The sequence below is a fragment of the Nestor notabilis genome, unplaced genomic scaffold, assembly GCF_000696875.1.
Source record: "Nestor notabilis isolate BGI_N333 unplaced genomic scaffold, ASM69687v1 scaffold7707, whole genome shotgun sequence".
In the NCBI taxonomy this organism is placed as follows: domain Eukaryota; kingdom Metazoa; phylum Chordata; class Aves; order Psittaciformes; family Psittacidae; genus Nestor; species Nestor notabilis.
In genome coordinates this window covers 76,312-93,751 of record NW_009935070.1, presented here as the reverse complement: position 1 = coordinate 93,751, position 17,440 = coordinate 76,312, and the positions used below count along the sequence as shown (strand labels likewise).

General features: G+C 38.1%; 1 protein-coding gene across 1 annotated transcript in view; it reads right to left on the bottom strand.

Moving 5' to 3' along the window:
- The window catches only part of DOCK3 (dedicator of cytokinesis 3), a 146,461-nt gene that overhangs the window by 71,928 nt on the left and 57,093 nt on the right, over positions 1-17,440 (bottom strand). Inside the window, 3 exon segments of the mRNA XM_010017634.1 lie at positions 1,767-1,891; positions 11,567-11,692; positions 15,270-15,358. Of these exon segments, the coding sequence (XP_010015936.1) occupies positions 1,767-1,891; positions 11,567-11,692; positions 15,270-15,358 (340 nt within the window).

The following is a 17,440-nucleotide window of genomic DNA, read 5'->3' as shown; positions in this document are numbered from 1 at the left end:
CTTAGTAACTGTGTATAACCATTCCAATCAAAATCGCAGAAGTTAAGACTGATAATATCTAGAAATTATATGGCTTTTATACTTAATCGTTAGCCACAGTTCCAGTATGATTTTCTACTCTTATGTACGTTAGCATTTGAAGATGCTGATATTGCAGTTTGGAGGGAAAAGACCTATATAGGTCTTTGGCAGACTGTTGTGAAATGAAGCTACGATTAAAAATCTGTCACTCAATTTGAAAGGTATGCCTAATGGAATTGAACAGAAAAGGACTGTGATCTTCCTGCAACAGCTATGAGCACAAACCAGTTCCTTACAAGAGACGTACTTTACTTTCAATGGAATCACGAGTAATTATAGTAATAAAGGAAAATACATCCTTTCAACTAAAAAACAAAAACCAATGAATCAGATTGTGGCTGTGAGTTTGGTACACAAGCACTGGGGTGTTTAGGTTCTTCTAAGAAAACGGCTACACAGGCAATTTTACCGCAGTGGAGGTGAAAAAAAAAGAAAAAAGGCAGGGGGAAGTTATTTCTGATACATGTTTATACTGGAATACTTCCCATTTACTTCTCTGTCCTCACACCTTCCCACCCCCCTCCAAAGCTGACTTGCCTACCTTCTATTCTTTAAGAATACTAAAAGATTGGAAGAAGAAAGAAAAACATTAACCATCACTATTGACAGCTGGAATGGAGCCATCCCAGGGTGAAAGTCAAGATCTTGGCAATACAGCTACTCAAATTTCTTTCCCAAAACTAACTCCAACAACTCAGATTTAAAAGTCTCTCTTCTAATTGCATTGCATCATGTTGTACAACACACATTATATAATTTTAGGTATTTGTCATCTACTCTTCAGTTATTTCTGATTAGTTACCCTAATTTTTCTTTTTACTATAGCCACCAACATCACATTTGAAATTACATAAGCTTTTCAGTTTATGAATCTTTTCTCCAAGTCCCCTATTGGCATAGAATCATAGAATAGTTAGGGTTGGAAAGGACCTTAAGATCATCTAGTTCCAACCCCCCTGCCATGAGCAGGGACACCACACACTAAACTATGGTGCCCAAGGCTCTGTCCAGCCTGGCCTTGAACACCGCCAGGGTTGGAGCATTCACAACTTCCTTGGGCAACCTATTCCAGTGCCTCACCACCCTCACTGTGGAGAACTTCTTCCTTATATCCAACCTAAAGTTCCCCTGTTTAAGTTTAAAGCCATTACCCCTTGTCCTACCACTAGAGTGCCTAATGAAGAGTCCCTCCCCAGCATCCTTGTAGGCCCCCTTCAGATACTGGAAGGCTCCTATGAGGTCTCCACGCAGACTTCTCTTTTCCATCCCCAACTTTCTCAGCCTGTCTTCATATGGGAGGTGCTCCAGTCCTCTTATCATCCTCATGGCCCTCCTCTGGACTTGCTCCAGCAGCTCCATGTCCTTTTTATGTTGAGGACACCAGAACTGGACACAATACTCCAAGTGAGGTCTCACAAGAGCAGAGTAGAGGGGCAGGATCACCTCCTTTGACCTGCTGTCACACTTCTTTTGACACAGCCCAGGATACGGTTGGCTTTCTGGGCTGCGGCATGAAGGGAGAGTGCTCCAAATTTCTAACTGATGACTTCATCATATTACATGGTTCAAAAACTAAGATCTAGTTTTATTTTGGTGCTTCCCTTGCAGCAGAGACAAGGAAAGAAGAACTTGTCCATGGAGCAAGCAGACGGCACCTGAAGCTCAAAGAGGGAATAAGCACTTACCTTCAAGATTTCTCCATCTGCATAGAGCACATACATGGTCACTTCAATGTTCTTCTGCACACTTTTCCCACCTCTTTCAAAGTCTCCCTTCTCTAACGTCAGGTATAAGTCATTGCGTATATCACCTATAGTAAAAGAGTGGAGTCACACATGTCAATTCAACACAGAACACTCAGTGCCTGTGTGCAATATATTTTGATTCTGCAAATAATTTTCTGTGTTCTGCAAGACTATGGCTGATGCTCAAATCATTCCAAGCAGCAAGTTAATTGTTAATAGAGATGAACATTTTAATATCAATGTATAAAATCAGACGATTGTTAGTAATGCTTTTATTAAATGTGAACTCAGAATCAATACTTGCTTTTACTGTGTAAGCGGGAAGGGAAAAAACCTTCTACTACTTTTGCCTAGTTAGCTGATTTGGAAGCATCAGGCTAAGCCTGACAAAACATCAGTAACATCATACTTCCTATCTCCAATGTATTTTAAGAAAAATAAATGTTCTTGTGATGGTCAGCAGAAAATAATGTTCAGTTAGCACTTCACGTATTTTCTGTATTCTCATAATGTCTTTTTATCATAACACCAAAATAAAAGCAGCCTTTTTGGGAACCTGGTTCTAATTCAGTTCAGATGGGTTTAGAAGGAATCATAAATTACTTTTTTGCTAGATTCCTGGCTAGCCTCTGGTATCCATATGCATGGATATAAGAAAGCGGGCAGTATGGATACTTGCCAATTTCTCATTTTCAAGAGCTTTCAGAGCAAATTACTATTTTCAGAAACAGAAATGCTATCATCCCTCTCAGCACCTTTTTATCCTGAATTTCACAGATTCTAGCTCACTTTTTTTTTTTCAAGAATCTGGTTTGTGAAACTCTGCTTTCAAGACTAATGCAGTCAATCCTAAATTATGCGCTAAAAGTACAGCAGGTAGCACCTATTCTGTAAGATTTAGTTGCTGTCACTATTTCACGATGGTTCACACTTACCACTTGTTCTTATTTACTTGTGAGAAAGGCAAACAGACTAAAGGGCAATATATAAAACTACAAAAAAATAGAAATAAAATTAAACCCTTTCAAGGCAAGTATTTTGTTAAGCAGCCTCAAGAGACTAAATAAGGAAGTAATGGAATGGTTATCCAGCAAAGTGGAGACTCCTTGAATGTCTGATTTCTTCCACTTGGAGAAACTGATGCAGTTAAATCTGTTTGTTAATCAGAAGCACAATGAAATAGGCAGTATTTGCTTTCAGGCAGTGTGGGATATCCTTTTGTGTCTGTCAAAGAAGCACTTCAAATTCTTCCTGAAGTCTATAACCCCACAGAATTTTTTTTTGAAAAACAACAGAAGCTTTCAGTCCTGTCTTTACGTTCCTATTTATTTCTGGAAGTAAGTACAACTTTTTAAGCATGGAAAATACATCTCTGTAGCTGACACTCAGTGCTTTCTGCTAGGAACTCTGTATGAATGGGCATCTGTATGCAAAATGTCCTCCTTTTCCCATCAACCTCTCTCTCACTGTGGATTCACACAGAGTTGACTGCTTGAAACACCTCACAGTTAGAGAGGTCTGAAAATGCTGTGGTTCATTAGCAGGAAAAAGATGACAGCAAGAGGCTGGTGAAAGACCTCAAATATTTGACCTATTTTTTCTCCTCATAGAATAGTCATCAAAAGCAATACTTTGCGGTCTGCAACAACAGAGAAAATGATCTTGCTGTTCACAATCAAGCTAAGCTACCTGAATGTTGACTATAGAAATATCAAGGAAACATGAAACTCATCCCAAAAGATAGCTTACATAGGGGACTCCATCCTTTTTCCTTAGCAGTTTGTATAAGGAAAAAAGTTTCCATTTGTATGCTCTGAATCTTAATAGAAATTAATTGTACTCACTATAATTAGCATTTTGGAGCTTCCTATTTATGACCTCTTTTCTGAAAGACAGGCTGGCTACACAAAGTCCAATGTCACACAGCAAATAATGTTCCAGCCCAAATTAAATGCAGCATCTGGTTATATATAGCATCTTATCTTCCATTAAGCTTAACAGGAGGGATATTACTGCACTAATTAAAAAAAAAAAATGCCCTTGAGTTGAGGGGCAGAGGACCTAAAAACCAGTGGATTTACACCAAAATGAAGAAAAAAGAAGGGGAAAAGTATTTTAGTGAAGTATAATGGTGCATCCTCTCTTGTAAAAATATTGTCTGTAACCTGTAAAAAAAAAATAGAAAAGTATCTGGCCAAGACAAAAAGCATTTGACTATCAGTTATGGAGCCCATCAGTTTCTTGGAAGTGGAGTTCAAACTACAAACTCAAACACTTCTGTTTAGTTCAGTGAAAATAACCTTACTACAAAGATGTATCTTTCCGCCAACATTAATGACATCACTTGCTGTGTCCTCTCAAGTTGTCTTTTTTCTCCATTTGCTACTGGTTTTGAGGGGTTTGAACTCAGCTGCACTAATGGGCAGCACAGAAACTAGAGCACATGCTTGAACAGAGAGAGCAGTTTATTAATAACTTTATTTTGAGGATGCAAACTACAGCCTGCACACCACGAGTGCACAGACAGACAGTGCAGTGCCGCCTGGATGCAACTGAACAAAAAGTGTGACCAGTAGGATCGAGAAGTGATCCTTGTCAGTTCTAACACGGAATGACAGCTACATCTCAAGTCAAAAATCTTAGCAGACAGAGCTTTGCCTATGTTTAATTCCATCGTAAAAAGATGATAAACAAAAAACTTGTCTAACAAAGCTGACAATTCATGTCCCCTCTGTGGCAAAGTATCGTACAAACTGTACTGGCTCTGTGTGGCGAAACTCCTGCATTCTGAGAGCAAACCAGCATGGTTCACCAGCCTGGATCTCACAGGCCTCACAGCTTCACAAAGAGAGCAGTGCTGATTACAAAACTGGGTTAGCTGTGGCCTCCTAGCACTAGCATAGGAATAAAAAAGTGCTACAAGGCCAGTGGGCCAAAGGTGTCTATAGACTAAAACCTATGGATGGTAGCTTAAGATGAGGTCTCTTTGTATTAGATGGCTGACAAGGATGAACTGAAAACCTAATGAGAGCTTTTAGAATGGTATTTGTTTTAAAGCCCATCTCTCTACAATTGTTTTAAATTCAAAAACAAACTGCTTTTTAGCATAAAGTATGTGCAATTTTACATTTGGAGTTAATGAGAGTCATTCTTTATGAAATGTCTTGGACACCAGTATTTTTCACGATAATATAAAAGATTTATTTTCTGATGTGTTATGTGGCTCTTTCTTTACCCTCCCTTCACCTTCATGGGGTTTTTGGTCTGTTTCTCTGGTTTAACCTATTTACAAAACCTTATGTCAAATGTTAAATTATAAAGAATAAATCATAGCTTTGGGGGTTCACTTATACTGAAATGAAATCCTCTCCCAAATCACTTGAGACTATTTTAACGGTAAAAAGGAAAAAAGTGGAAAAGGAGCAGTGGAAAAGGCCACATGAGCCAAGTATTGATTTTGTGTTTACAAAATAAAGAAATGTACTGGAAGACTTCCAAATGGTTATTGATTACTTTCAAGACTTAATAACATTAGGTAGTCCAACGGCCACTAATTGTCTAGTATCTATTAGAATAAGTAGGAGATTTGTCCTGATAAGATTTGTAGGTTTTCCACTAGAAGACTAACCTGTAACTTGAGCTGCAAACCAGTAACAATTTACAGAAACCATCTGCATTTAATCTAACACTTTTTACTCGGGGATCCCAAAAGATTTTCTTCACTAAGGACAGAAATTGTGCCTGTTTTTATACAGATGGATACTGTGTGACAAAAAAGGTTACGTAATTCACAGAACCTCCAACAGGAGAAAGAGACAAACAGATCTTGGACATCCTGATTCTAGCAAATTTGTTTTCTAAGAAATCAATGTTCTATGACTTTGTGAACCTGTGAAGGACACATATCCCTGTAAGCTGGGGAAAAGTGGCAGCTCACAACATTCAGGATGTGCAGGTCTAGTTTCACGTAACTTAATAAAATAACTACATTTCTCCAGTAAATTTTAATTGTTTGGGTTTTTTTTAAACTGAAACTATAGTCTTTTACAGATTAAGCAGCCAAGGATATAAAAAATTATCTATAAAAATTAGTATTTATGTCTATTTTTCTTAAATTGTTGAGATGATCCTAATCAATTACAGCCCAACACTGTGACATACTATCTACTTGCCTCTCTAACATAGCTGAGTTTAACATCTTCTTGAAAATACCGGCATTTTATAGAATAATGCAAATAACTCCAGAGCATCAATGGGCAAGAAGGACACTGAAGAGTATCTTCCACAATGGCTGATAAAAAAACCCCAAGCCCATACATTTATGTTCTGTATATAAATGAACATCCCCCCAACTAATCACCATCACCCCACTGACAAGTGAAGTTACAGCAGTTTAACTAAGGGTTTGGCTCTAAGAGACTCAGTCCAGCAAGTTCAGTAAAATCTTGGAAACAAACCGTAAAGTGTAGAATTACTGATAATCATGTATAGTGTTACAATGTGCTTTGGCTGTATTTGTTCTAGTTCTTTGCAATGGTAACTGCTCTTCTTTCTAGCCAAAAGTATCATATCAAACCAGTATCTCTCCTGAGGGACAGCTCTCCCTGTGGTAGCTTTGGAGGCTGTTGCACAGGAGCAACGTGCCAACAATCAGATTCTGATCTCAAACTGCATACTACACCCTGCTCTTAATTGCAACTTTCTCCAAATAAAAACCATACAACTACTCCTGAGGTGCAGTGATTTCAACACAGACACGGTTAACACAGTGATGTCCATAATCACGTTGTGATCATCACATGAGTTTTACAAACCAAACAGGCTAAAGGAAAAAACTGACAAAGTGTGCCACATGGGAGGGGTCTCAAATGCTCTTGGCCTTCTTGCTGGCTGAGCAGTATGGACTTCTTCCCAATCATTTCTCAAATGATGAAGTGTGCCAGCCTCACGCTGCATGATTTTCTGTTAACAGTGAAGTTGCCTTTGACACTGGTGTAAACTCTGCTGTACTGCCCACTGTACTACTACTTGCCTGTTAAAATTAAGAAGCTTGGTGTGATCTGACAGTCTCTGGGAATCACATTAAATCCACTTTAGCAGCTTATTTCTCTGCCCCTTCACCAGTCAGTCACTAATTATTTTTAGGCCTATATTCTGGAAATAGTTAAAGTATGCAACTATTAACATGTGAATAATATTAGAGCAGCATGGGGAAAGAGAGCTTTTACCTACTGCCTCTATGGCAAGTTATATTAACTTCCTTCCCTTCCCCACCCTCCCCCCCTCCAAGAATATTATTTAAGCTTAAGTCTAGTTTTCAGTGAACAGAACACTCAGTTGTTTCTAGGAAAAGGAACAAACAATACTTGGATCATTTGCTATCCATTGTTTGACATCTGTGTATAGAGAAGAAGTCATACAATGCTCTTTTAAATTCAATTATTTCCCTGAAACTGTTTCCTTTCAGTAGTAAAAAGTTGATTTTTAATATATTTTTTTTCTTATCTCCTTCAACTCTGCAAGTTTATTTATGATAAAAATATTTTTCATTCTTCTTGTAAAAGCTTTTGGGGGATAATTATTACATAAATATTCTGAGAACAGCTGATGGATTTTGCCATGTCCATTTCTTAATGTATTTTTTTGCCATGACTTAGTCCTCACAGATGCTGAGATGTCTCTCACCTTTGCATTTGCCTGCATTTACAAAGATTCCTCTGTCACAGCTACTAAATTTGTCTGGAACACTATGGTATAGAGAGAGACTGGCAAGACAAATCTACGCCTCTCTGTTACCAAAGTTTCCCTATGATGTCACGGTTTGCTATCTTTACCAGTCCTCAACATTCCATGAAAGATATGAAAATGGAAAAAAGCAAGCAATAAGCAGACATTACACAAAAAAGCAGACACTTACACCCAACTATCTTCATCTCTGCATCAGAAAGAAAGAGGAGGGAATAAAGGGAAAGGAAAGGGAGAGAAGCCAGGAAATTAAGACAAGGAGAGAGAAAAAAAAAAGAGAAACAAACATCACTCACAAGTAGAAGATGAAGCATGCACTTTTCATCAGAGGATCAAAGTAAAAGACAGAATACTTATCAGCACATGGGGAAGGGAAGGGATGTCCTTTGGGGAACTGACAAACGCCATGCCTATGCAATAGATTTCTGATCAGCAAGTTCTGTATACAAATAAAGTTGCAATCCAAAAGGCAAGCAGCACATGCCTCATTGCTTTTATCTCTGGGGAAAGGTAAAATTGTCAGGATCAGATGGACGGTCTTAAACCCAGTAGCAATTTAGTAAAAAAAAAAACCCAAACCCACAAATGAACAAAACCCACCACACCTCCTCAGGAGGCTGGTTTGACTGAATCCCTCTGCTTTGGACAAAAAAAGATAATGAAAGCCTTTATGATGCTCTTATCAGATCACAACACAGTAGGAAACAAAGAACATTTGTATCTTTAGAAATGAAGACAGGCATGGTGATTTAGTAGAACATTAATCTTGTTCTCCATAACCATGCAAAATATAAGCATATAAAGACCAGTTTCACTTTCTTTCTTAATAATGACCAGCTACCACTTCTGTTGCTTGTATCTGAGTGAGGGGAAAAGACGGCTCAATACAGGAACTAATGTTACAGTTTAGAAAACAAACTGCGTAGGGAAACTGTGTGGCAAGACACAGCCACAGAATTTTAATGGGTCTGTACATTTGAAAAGAAACATTTAAAAAAGAAAATGAACATGTTAAAACCTATGACCAAGAAGGTTCATTTGAAATGCTAGAGCTATGTATTTTTTAAAAATAGATCTCCTGGTTCAGGAGCAAGATCACTGCATATTTTAACAATAGGAGGTGACGTAGCCTTGATTAATTTATTCAAAAAACATTTTAAAATCACACTGCCTTGAAAAATCTGCATCCACTTGCAAAATACAAGTCATGAGCTTTCTGTGCTCTTTCTGGAAGAGGAAACCCTGTCTTTAGTGAGAAAAAACAGTTCTGAAGCAAAGCAAGGAAAAGGTAGTTTGACAAAGACATTTAAAGCAGCAGACATGATTGAGAACTGCTAATGTGCATGACAGTTGTTTTTTCATTTGGTTGGTGGGTTTTTTGCTCTCCCTCCCGCCATGAAATATTTTCTAACTTCAGACAATGCTAGTAAAGCTAAGAAAGAATGTTTGATTCTGGCTGCAGCAACAACCAGACAGTAAATTGACAGGCATTCCTTGTTCATATAGCCTGGCTAATCAACCTGCAAGATAACTTACCCTACCCAAATGTTCCATCCTGGGCACCAGGTAAACTCAAACCCCAAACTCATCCAAACAACAGGCAAATATGTGCTGTCGTTTGAGTAATAGGACACATTTTTATTTTTAAGAAATACGGTAAAAATCAGTTCACTGCATCGTTACATTTTATTTTAATCTCCTAATTTTCCCAGAGATTTCATTATCCTGGAGAATACCCAGGATAATGAAAATTCTTGTTTAGAACACCACTCATGGCTACCTCTCTTCACATAGTACCTCTACCCTGGCAATGTTATAATTTATCATTACAGCGAAAACCTATTCACACTTCCATGGTTGCCTTTCTTTTCTTACCTATGTTCAAAGACATTCACAAACTGCCTTTATCCACAAATGTGAGCCTTTTATTTTTTTCGTCCCCAAATACAAACGCCTGAAGCTTTGCAACTAAACCCTACGCATGCAGACCTCTTGCAGCTCCCTTTGAACTGAAAAGTTCTGTGTGTCCAGCACCACTAGAGGGGCAGTGAGCAATTAAGAGCAGAATGGTGGTCCTTTCACATATTTGTTTGTATCAATTAGTATTTTGAGCAGGCTTATATGTATATGAGCCCAATTCCAAATAGATTATCATCTTAAAATCCCTATGTTTTCTCCAACAAGAAGTGTGGTTCTCACAAACATGACATTAGCAAGCAATTGTGATCTTTCGAAGAATATCATTGGAAGAAACAGATGGGATGGCCAGAGCTGGGAAGATCACCACTGTACCTGTATAGTGAGCCTTACAACCGGAGTGCTGGAATCTGGTTTTATTTTACTTAAATGTCCAATATCCCCAGGCTGAATATCACAAAGATCATAATAATATACTTAAGATTTGGTGGACATTTTTTGCACTGAGGCAGCATTTTTGCTAGAGTTCTTGGAGAAAGAAACTTTGGAAATTTCAATTAGGTGCAATGAATATCTAAAGTTTAGGGTGGGAACATTTTCACATGAAAGCTGCTCACCTGCTTGTTCAAGCCCTGGACAAAAGCATTGCCTAAACCAGTGGAACTGCAGGGAAGACAGCCCACTATGCCACCTTGCAGAAAGAGGCTTGGGCCCAGAAAATAAACAATTAGGGGAAATGCTGAGACCACAAAGCTGTTTCTTAGGCTTGCTAAAATTCAGTAGTCTGAAGCACCCGAGGAACACCTCTATAGAAGTGGAGGATAAAGAAATTCTTGCAGGAGCATCAATTCACAAGTAGGTAAATGTTATTTTTGAAGTTGACTTTTCTAGCTGTGATTTAGCTATTCGAGCTGACACATCCAGCTGTGATCTCAGTTCCAGCAGATCACCTTGCAGCAGTTGTGCCTGCATATCAACAGACAATATTTAAACTTTTCTCTATTTGATTGCTTAGGGTTAAGACTGGAACTGGTCTTAAGGTCGCTGCAAAGTAAAACTTATAATTGGCTCTATTTTCAAGTTTGTTAGCAAATAAAACACATACTGTTCTAAATCCTTCTACTTTAGTTTCTGTAACTTCTTCATACCTACTCCATATTCTTACTGTGCTTTTTGAAGAGCCTCCCTAATGAGGCTGCAACAACTACTTTTGTTACTGATATGTCATTGCAGCCTTTCGAGTAATAAAATCAGATACTTTTCCTATTATGCTTTCATAAAAATTTCCCATGTCTGCAAAGTCATCCTTGGTCTTGGTTTATAATGCATAGCAATGAGGTACTATTTCAAATGCTATACATGCAATATAATTAGTAAGCCTGTTTCTTACTGCACTGTAAAAATCAAGACAGTGTAACGCCAGGTTGTATACTGACTGATTGCGTGACTGGCTAGGTTCCGGTTTCCTCCTGAAATGAACTCTTGGCTATGCTGGGGCTGGCTCAACTTGTGCCAAAACAAGAAGCATCTCAAGCTGCTGCTCCAGAAATAAGGAGCAAACAAAGTATAGCAATGATTCAGCCAAGACAGCTGTTGCATGGACTAGGTGCTCTGTCAGGCCAGCTGGAAAATTAGATGAGATTTGCAGCCTCATGTATTGTCAACCATTACAAAAGCATCATACTAACTCCAAAAATCAAGGTGGCAAAGTGGAAACTCTTTTTCCAGGCTTTGGATTATTGGGAAGAAGAAACTGCATGTATTTGAAAAGAAACATCTATATGCTTAGCATACATGACAGACATCTAACTAATGAGGGAGCGAGGAGGAATATCAAAACGATCTTTCCAGATCACCTTCTATACATGTGAACTTAACACTTTCTATTACTATAATGCTCGTTGATTAAAATGTTTCAGCATGCCTCCCTGAATATGGAATTGGCATTTACTGATAAATAAGGCCACTATTCTATTATTGATCTTCTTCAAGTAAAGCACCCATCCCAGTGGAGCTTGTCTAGGAGAGTATGAGAAAAAAAATGAGTGATAGTTTAAGATTAGAATTGTTAAGTTTACCTGGCATGATAACATCAGGAAATCCCAGCTTCCTGGTAACAGAAACACCTCTGTTAAAAATCATGGGGTTTTCCCTTCGAATCTGCTCCATATCGCCACGAAGAAGCTGAAGAGATATTATAAGTCCTGCGAAAAAACCCAAAGATGTTAATTTTTCCAGACCTAAACATGACATGTCTGTATATACAAGGCATGCAGGTAAAATAATGCTTTGCTCCACCATTAATTTGATACAAATATAATGAAAACAGAATTCTTTTCTCCACTGGAGTAATTTAAAACTGAAATGGAAGAAACAGAACTGCTTCAAGGGATCAGTTAAGAGGATAACATCATACTAAAACCAGAATGCTTAATTTTGCAGGTATGTCACAAGTTACAGTGAAGTACTTAGCATTATTTCTATTCCTTACATATAGCAGGTTACAACACTAGTACGATCAATGCCATCTCTGTGTGAACTACCACATCACGCAACGCTGTAGAATACCTCTAGAGGGGCCTTCAATCCTTCTTCATACCACAAAAAAGTGTAATAGCTGTTCCACTTGTTTCTTTACTTCATACGGGAATATGGATTTTAATGGAATTCCCTTCGTTACCTCAACATATTTCAAGAATACCAACTGGTCACACAAACTTCATCAGCCAGCTCTTTCAATGCAACCCTTTAGTGTATCAACTATACATAGCTTGACTAGGACTAATTACACAGTAAATCTCAGTCCAACTGCTTTCTCTAGTTGCTTTTAATTTATAGCACTCTACACCCTTAACATGAGGATAATAAATTGGTAAAGTTACAAAGTCAAGAATTATGATACCAGAAAATGCCAGAATGAAGCTCAACAAGCTTAGTCTCATCTGCTGAGCATACATTACCAGCTTCACATACCAAAGGGAATTTCACTCTCATAGTAATTTTCCACAATCTTTATCTCATTCAATGAATGATAGTTAGTCAATAGTTCTTTCTACCCTCTCTGTTCACTGACTGGAACAACACATACCAAAACAAACAGTGCCTTGTATACATAATCTTGCAAGAGCCATCTAAAGTTCTGCCATGTCCTAAACTTGATATATGGGCTTTGCAAAAAAAATTTAAACACCATTTTGTTAGACAAGTTACATGGGGAATGGAACCAGTAATATCATGAACCTCCCATTCAATTTCTGCTCTTTTCCCTTGGAATAATATTCAGGCCTATTTAGCTTCAGCCAAATTTGGCAGGTAAATAGATATCTAGATAACATGGAGATTGCGTAAGTTTTATGATTACTGGGAGTTGGGATGAACAAAGAGCTTAAAGCTTTAAAGCAAAGGAAAAGAGAGGCCAACCAGCCAGCTGGACAATCAGCATGTATATACTCAAAGGTGCCAAAACATGCACTTGCAACTGTCCAGCTAAGTAGGCAAAAGAGTGCTGCAAAGCACAGCAGGGAAAACAGAGGCTTTGTAACCATGGAAAAAAATCAGACCCTTTGAATATCACCTAGGAGTGTACATCTGTGTGTGAATATGTACAGAAGATTTAACAGAACTCAAAACAAATTCTTTAGAAATCAGTCTTGATTATTTTTGCCTCTTACAGGGAAAGCTTGTTCATTTTACATCCAAATTTGCTATCAAAACCAAAAAAATTAAAATTAATTTAAAAAAATTCCAGCAGAAAGGACTGCAGCAAGTTTGGAAGTTCAGACCTCCCCACTCCCAAAACCCTCAGTGCTTAAATAGCACTAGAATCAACCTATTGTCTATAAAAGCCAGTCACTAGAGGTAATAGAAAATGTGATTTTCCAACACGGTATTACACATATTACTTACGTGATATTCTCTCACATATTTCACCCCATATAACTTCCCTAAGAGGTTTTGCAAATCTACTCTCCAGTCCTCTTTCCTATCCACCCTACCCTTTTGGGTTTCTTTCTACTTCTTGTAGCAATCTGAAGGGCTAATCTTTTTTACACTAGACCTGGGAAGGTGGGAGAGAAACAACCCATGAGCTGTTCCTTGAGCTGTTTCTTCAGGGAAAAATCACTTGTGAACTGAGCAGTTTCTCCCTGTAAAAGCAGGTTCTCAGAGGCCCACACTGCACTATTTAAGCTTAAATCATGTCAGCCTGCAATACTGCCCCTCCCACAGGACCTCTACCAAGTTCCAACCTCCTTCCCTAGAGATGTACTAGATCTTAATGAAATGTTTGAAATAATTAAAAAGCCAAAGGCAAGAGTAAAAAGCTATCTATTTCCCTTTTCTTCTGTTCTTCAAAAAAGCTCATGCTTGGGGAAAAAAAAATAATGTAAGTTTTAGGCAGATACCTGGCCCTGGAAATAAATGCAAACAGGCCAAGTTTTCGAAGTTATAAATAATTCAGGAAAATGTTATAAGTGGTGGATGACCTTAACTGGAACAGGAAGAACAGCAGGGGAGGAGACCTGCTTTGCATATAATAAAGTTCCAAACCTGAGGACTGTTTTATTTGCTTATTGTTGTACTTAGTATCTTCTACAGGAGTGTGAACTGCATATTCCACTACAATACCTCAATAAACTCAACATGCAAACGAATGAAATTAAGACAGTATCAGTATTCGGACATCAGTACGCCAATAAATCAGGCATGTGGTAATGACTCCAAAGTGAGCTGTAATGAAGCAGAACTGTATCCTATGGGCTGGTTCATTTGGGATGGCACAGTAATGATCTCTCTGAATTAGCAAACTGCAGAAATCATTAAATGAGGTAACAAGGTAAGACAAAATTCTCTTTTCACAGTTACCTGTCATTAGCTAGGAAAATAAAAAGGGATTTGAAAGGTGGCAAAACCCCTGCCAAGACAGTTATTCTCATGAACTATGAAATGAAACATTTAGCACTGCAACTGTCACAGAAAGTCTTCTTGGTAATTAATTTGTAGGCACAAACCCACTGCTTGTTTCCTGGACAGCCAAGATTTTCTGAGCAGTCAGACAAATGTTAGACAAATTTAACCTCTGGCTTTGCTCTGTTGACAAGAACGCAAGGTATCCTCAGGAGAGCAAGCCTTGGATATGTGTTATACCTGGAATTTTCAAGGGAATACAGGATGAAAAGGAAGACAGTTTTACTCAGGGGAACTCTGATAAATAAAATTTCAATTCTTAATTTCCTGTAGAGCCAAGTCTGGTCACGGTGACTTAAGCCAGCGTCACAAAAAAACACCTTTCAAAGGAGTTCTGCCAATGCTGATTGCTGCTCATCCTGTATCCTCCCATGGGCTAGCAATTTTCAGAAGCATGGTTACACTCAGTAACTGTAACAGCCAATAAACGAATACTCAGAGTAAGCTAATACTGTAACAGGCCACTTGCTCTCTTCATTGATGACCTCTCTTGAGATAAAAATAACACTACAGATATAATGATGAAGGAAATCTAGCATGCTGAATTCATGTTATTGTCAACTGTATCTGAGAAAGAAAAGTATCAGGTGTTGGGGTTTTTTTATTTCCTGGTTACACTAACAGACATGATACAGATTTTCACCTGTAAACTGAATGTGAACTAACTTCAGCTGAACTTTTAAAACACCACAAGTAAAGAAAAATTCGGCTATGCATAATCTTGCATCTCACTGAATTTCACTGCCATAAATAAGCAGTTTCCTAAAGGAAATCTTCAACTGTTATTATGACAAAAATGTACAAGTCAATATTTACCATAGTTTGAGCTGGGTGCTGTGTATTTGGTGCTGGACTTGCGAATAATGTTTTCATGGATCTGGCACCATTCATTTTCGTTGTTACACCTAAAATAAAAGAACACTAATTCAAATTAAAACCTTTCGGCTGAACCATCTTAAGCCACGGGAGTCAGCTTTGCTGTAGAGATAACATGAAAGGTTTTGGAAAGGTTGTGGGATTTTTACGAGTGAGAGAAACCCCACATAACTCTTGTTTTTAAAAGTGGACGACATTCCAAAACCAAAAAATTCCCTAATAGTTATTTTCCTTTTTATAGACACTTCAGAGCCTGTGGTGATTTTTCCATCATCAAAGCACTCTTCATATTATAACAGAATGACGAAAACTCTGGACATCCTATTTGAATTCTCTGCATGAATTAATTTTAAGCTGAAATTAACTCTTTTAGTAAAATAAAAGAAGTTAAAATCAAGAAATAAAAAGTGAAATTTGAAAGAATAAATCAAACCCTGTTTTTTTTAGTATCTAACTCATTTACTTTACATTTTGCTTACTCACATATTTTACAGAGTTCCTTGAAACATTATGCATCCCCATGTCCAAGCTGTAGGATGAAGATATATAACACCACAAAGTATACTTCTGTATGTACATCATCTTCCAAAGGAGCATTTTGACAACTCTCTGTTCAACTACATGTAATTTTAAAAAGCATTTGTAAATACTGTTATACTTCATTTCTAGTTATGTTATCATCTGTAAATCCCTCAATCCATTCCCAGGATAGCAATTACAATGTAATTATTTGACAACAGACTTCTCAAATTTCCACTCGATATTTTCTCAGGAGGAAAAATTCAGTCCTTAATATCAGTTCCATGAATACACAGACATTTGGTGTGTGGATTATAATCTTGCTCAAGCAACATTCAGGCAGGACAGCTGGCTGCACTGCCCTTGATGAAACAATCCGATTCAAACCTGCTGGATGTGCATCCTACCAAGACCACCACCTAATAGAAGCACCTATAAACAAAATTGTTCCTGTATTTCCTACTAACTCTTATCTTTCCTGTTAGGGTATGCAATTAAAGGCTCATCTTGAACACAAAAGAGAAGAGGAACAATGGCAAATGGGGAACAACATCTGCCGCAGAAGGATGTCCAGCACATTGTCCAGGTTAAAATCCAGCAAGGTCAGTCAGCTTAGATCCCTTTAAAGACTGAAATTTGCCTTTGGTGATAAATGACTCATTAGGGGATGCTGGGGAAGAGCATTTAGGATTGTTCAAGACTTAATATGAACTGTGGAGAAATAGAAGGATAACGGTATAAAACAGCCCATGCATATGTGGATAGGTTGCTGTCAGTATGCTTGTCTTGCCATGCCCTGTGCCACAACTGAGTTTAAAACAACAGACTGGAGGGGTTTGTAGTGTGCCTATGTACATATGTTTTCCACTAACAAGTTCTTACCCTACTAAGCCAGAGAGGAAAATAGGATGAGGCCTTTGGTGGTGTATGTGTTAGTATGAGTGTGTACTTTCTGCCTGTGTTGATCTGTGTGGCTGTTTGTATATGTATGTATGGTGTGTATGCACACATGGAATACAGGCTTAGCCTTGTGCCTGGGGGCATGGAGCTGTGGCAGCCTTACCTCCGTCAGGCTACTGGATCCAGCAGCTCGTAACATCTCCCATCATTACTCCAATCCCCTTAGTGATTTTGGAGACTTCAGACTAATCACATGACATTGTGTGCACTTACATGAGAGTTTCCTTCTGTTTTCTTATGGCTAACTTCCAATTCCCTCCTCCATTCTTAACCTTTCTCAGGACTGTTTCCTCAAATTGGAATGTATTCTCTTCAAATAACAAGTTAATGAGAATTGTAAAGACAACAAGAAGACAGGAATATAACAAAGAATGGGCGACATGCTCTACCGCAGCATGATGCTTTTCCATCGCCATAAAGTCAGGTGGTGTAACTGTGCAGTGGAAAGTCAAACCCATTATCTCTTACTGCTCCAATCCATGCCTTATGCAGAAGTATTTTTTTGGGGGGAGAAAAAAAAAAAAAGTCTTCTCTAAATGACTATCTATAGCTCTATAGATATTCTCATTACTCTGATGGCAAGATTCTGGAGAGGGAAATTAGGGACACTGCAGCATTTGGAAATTACATTG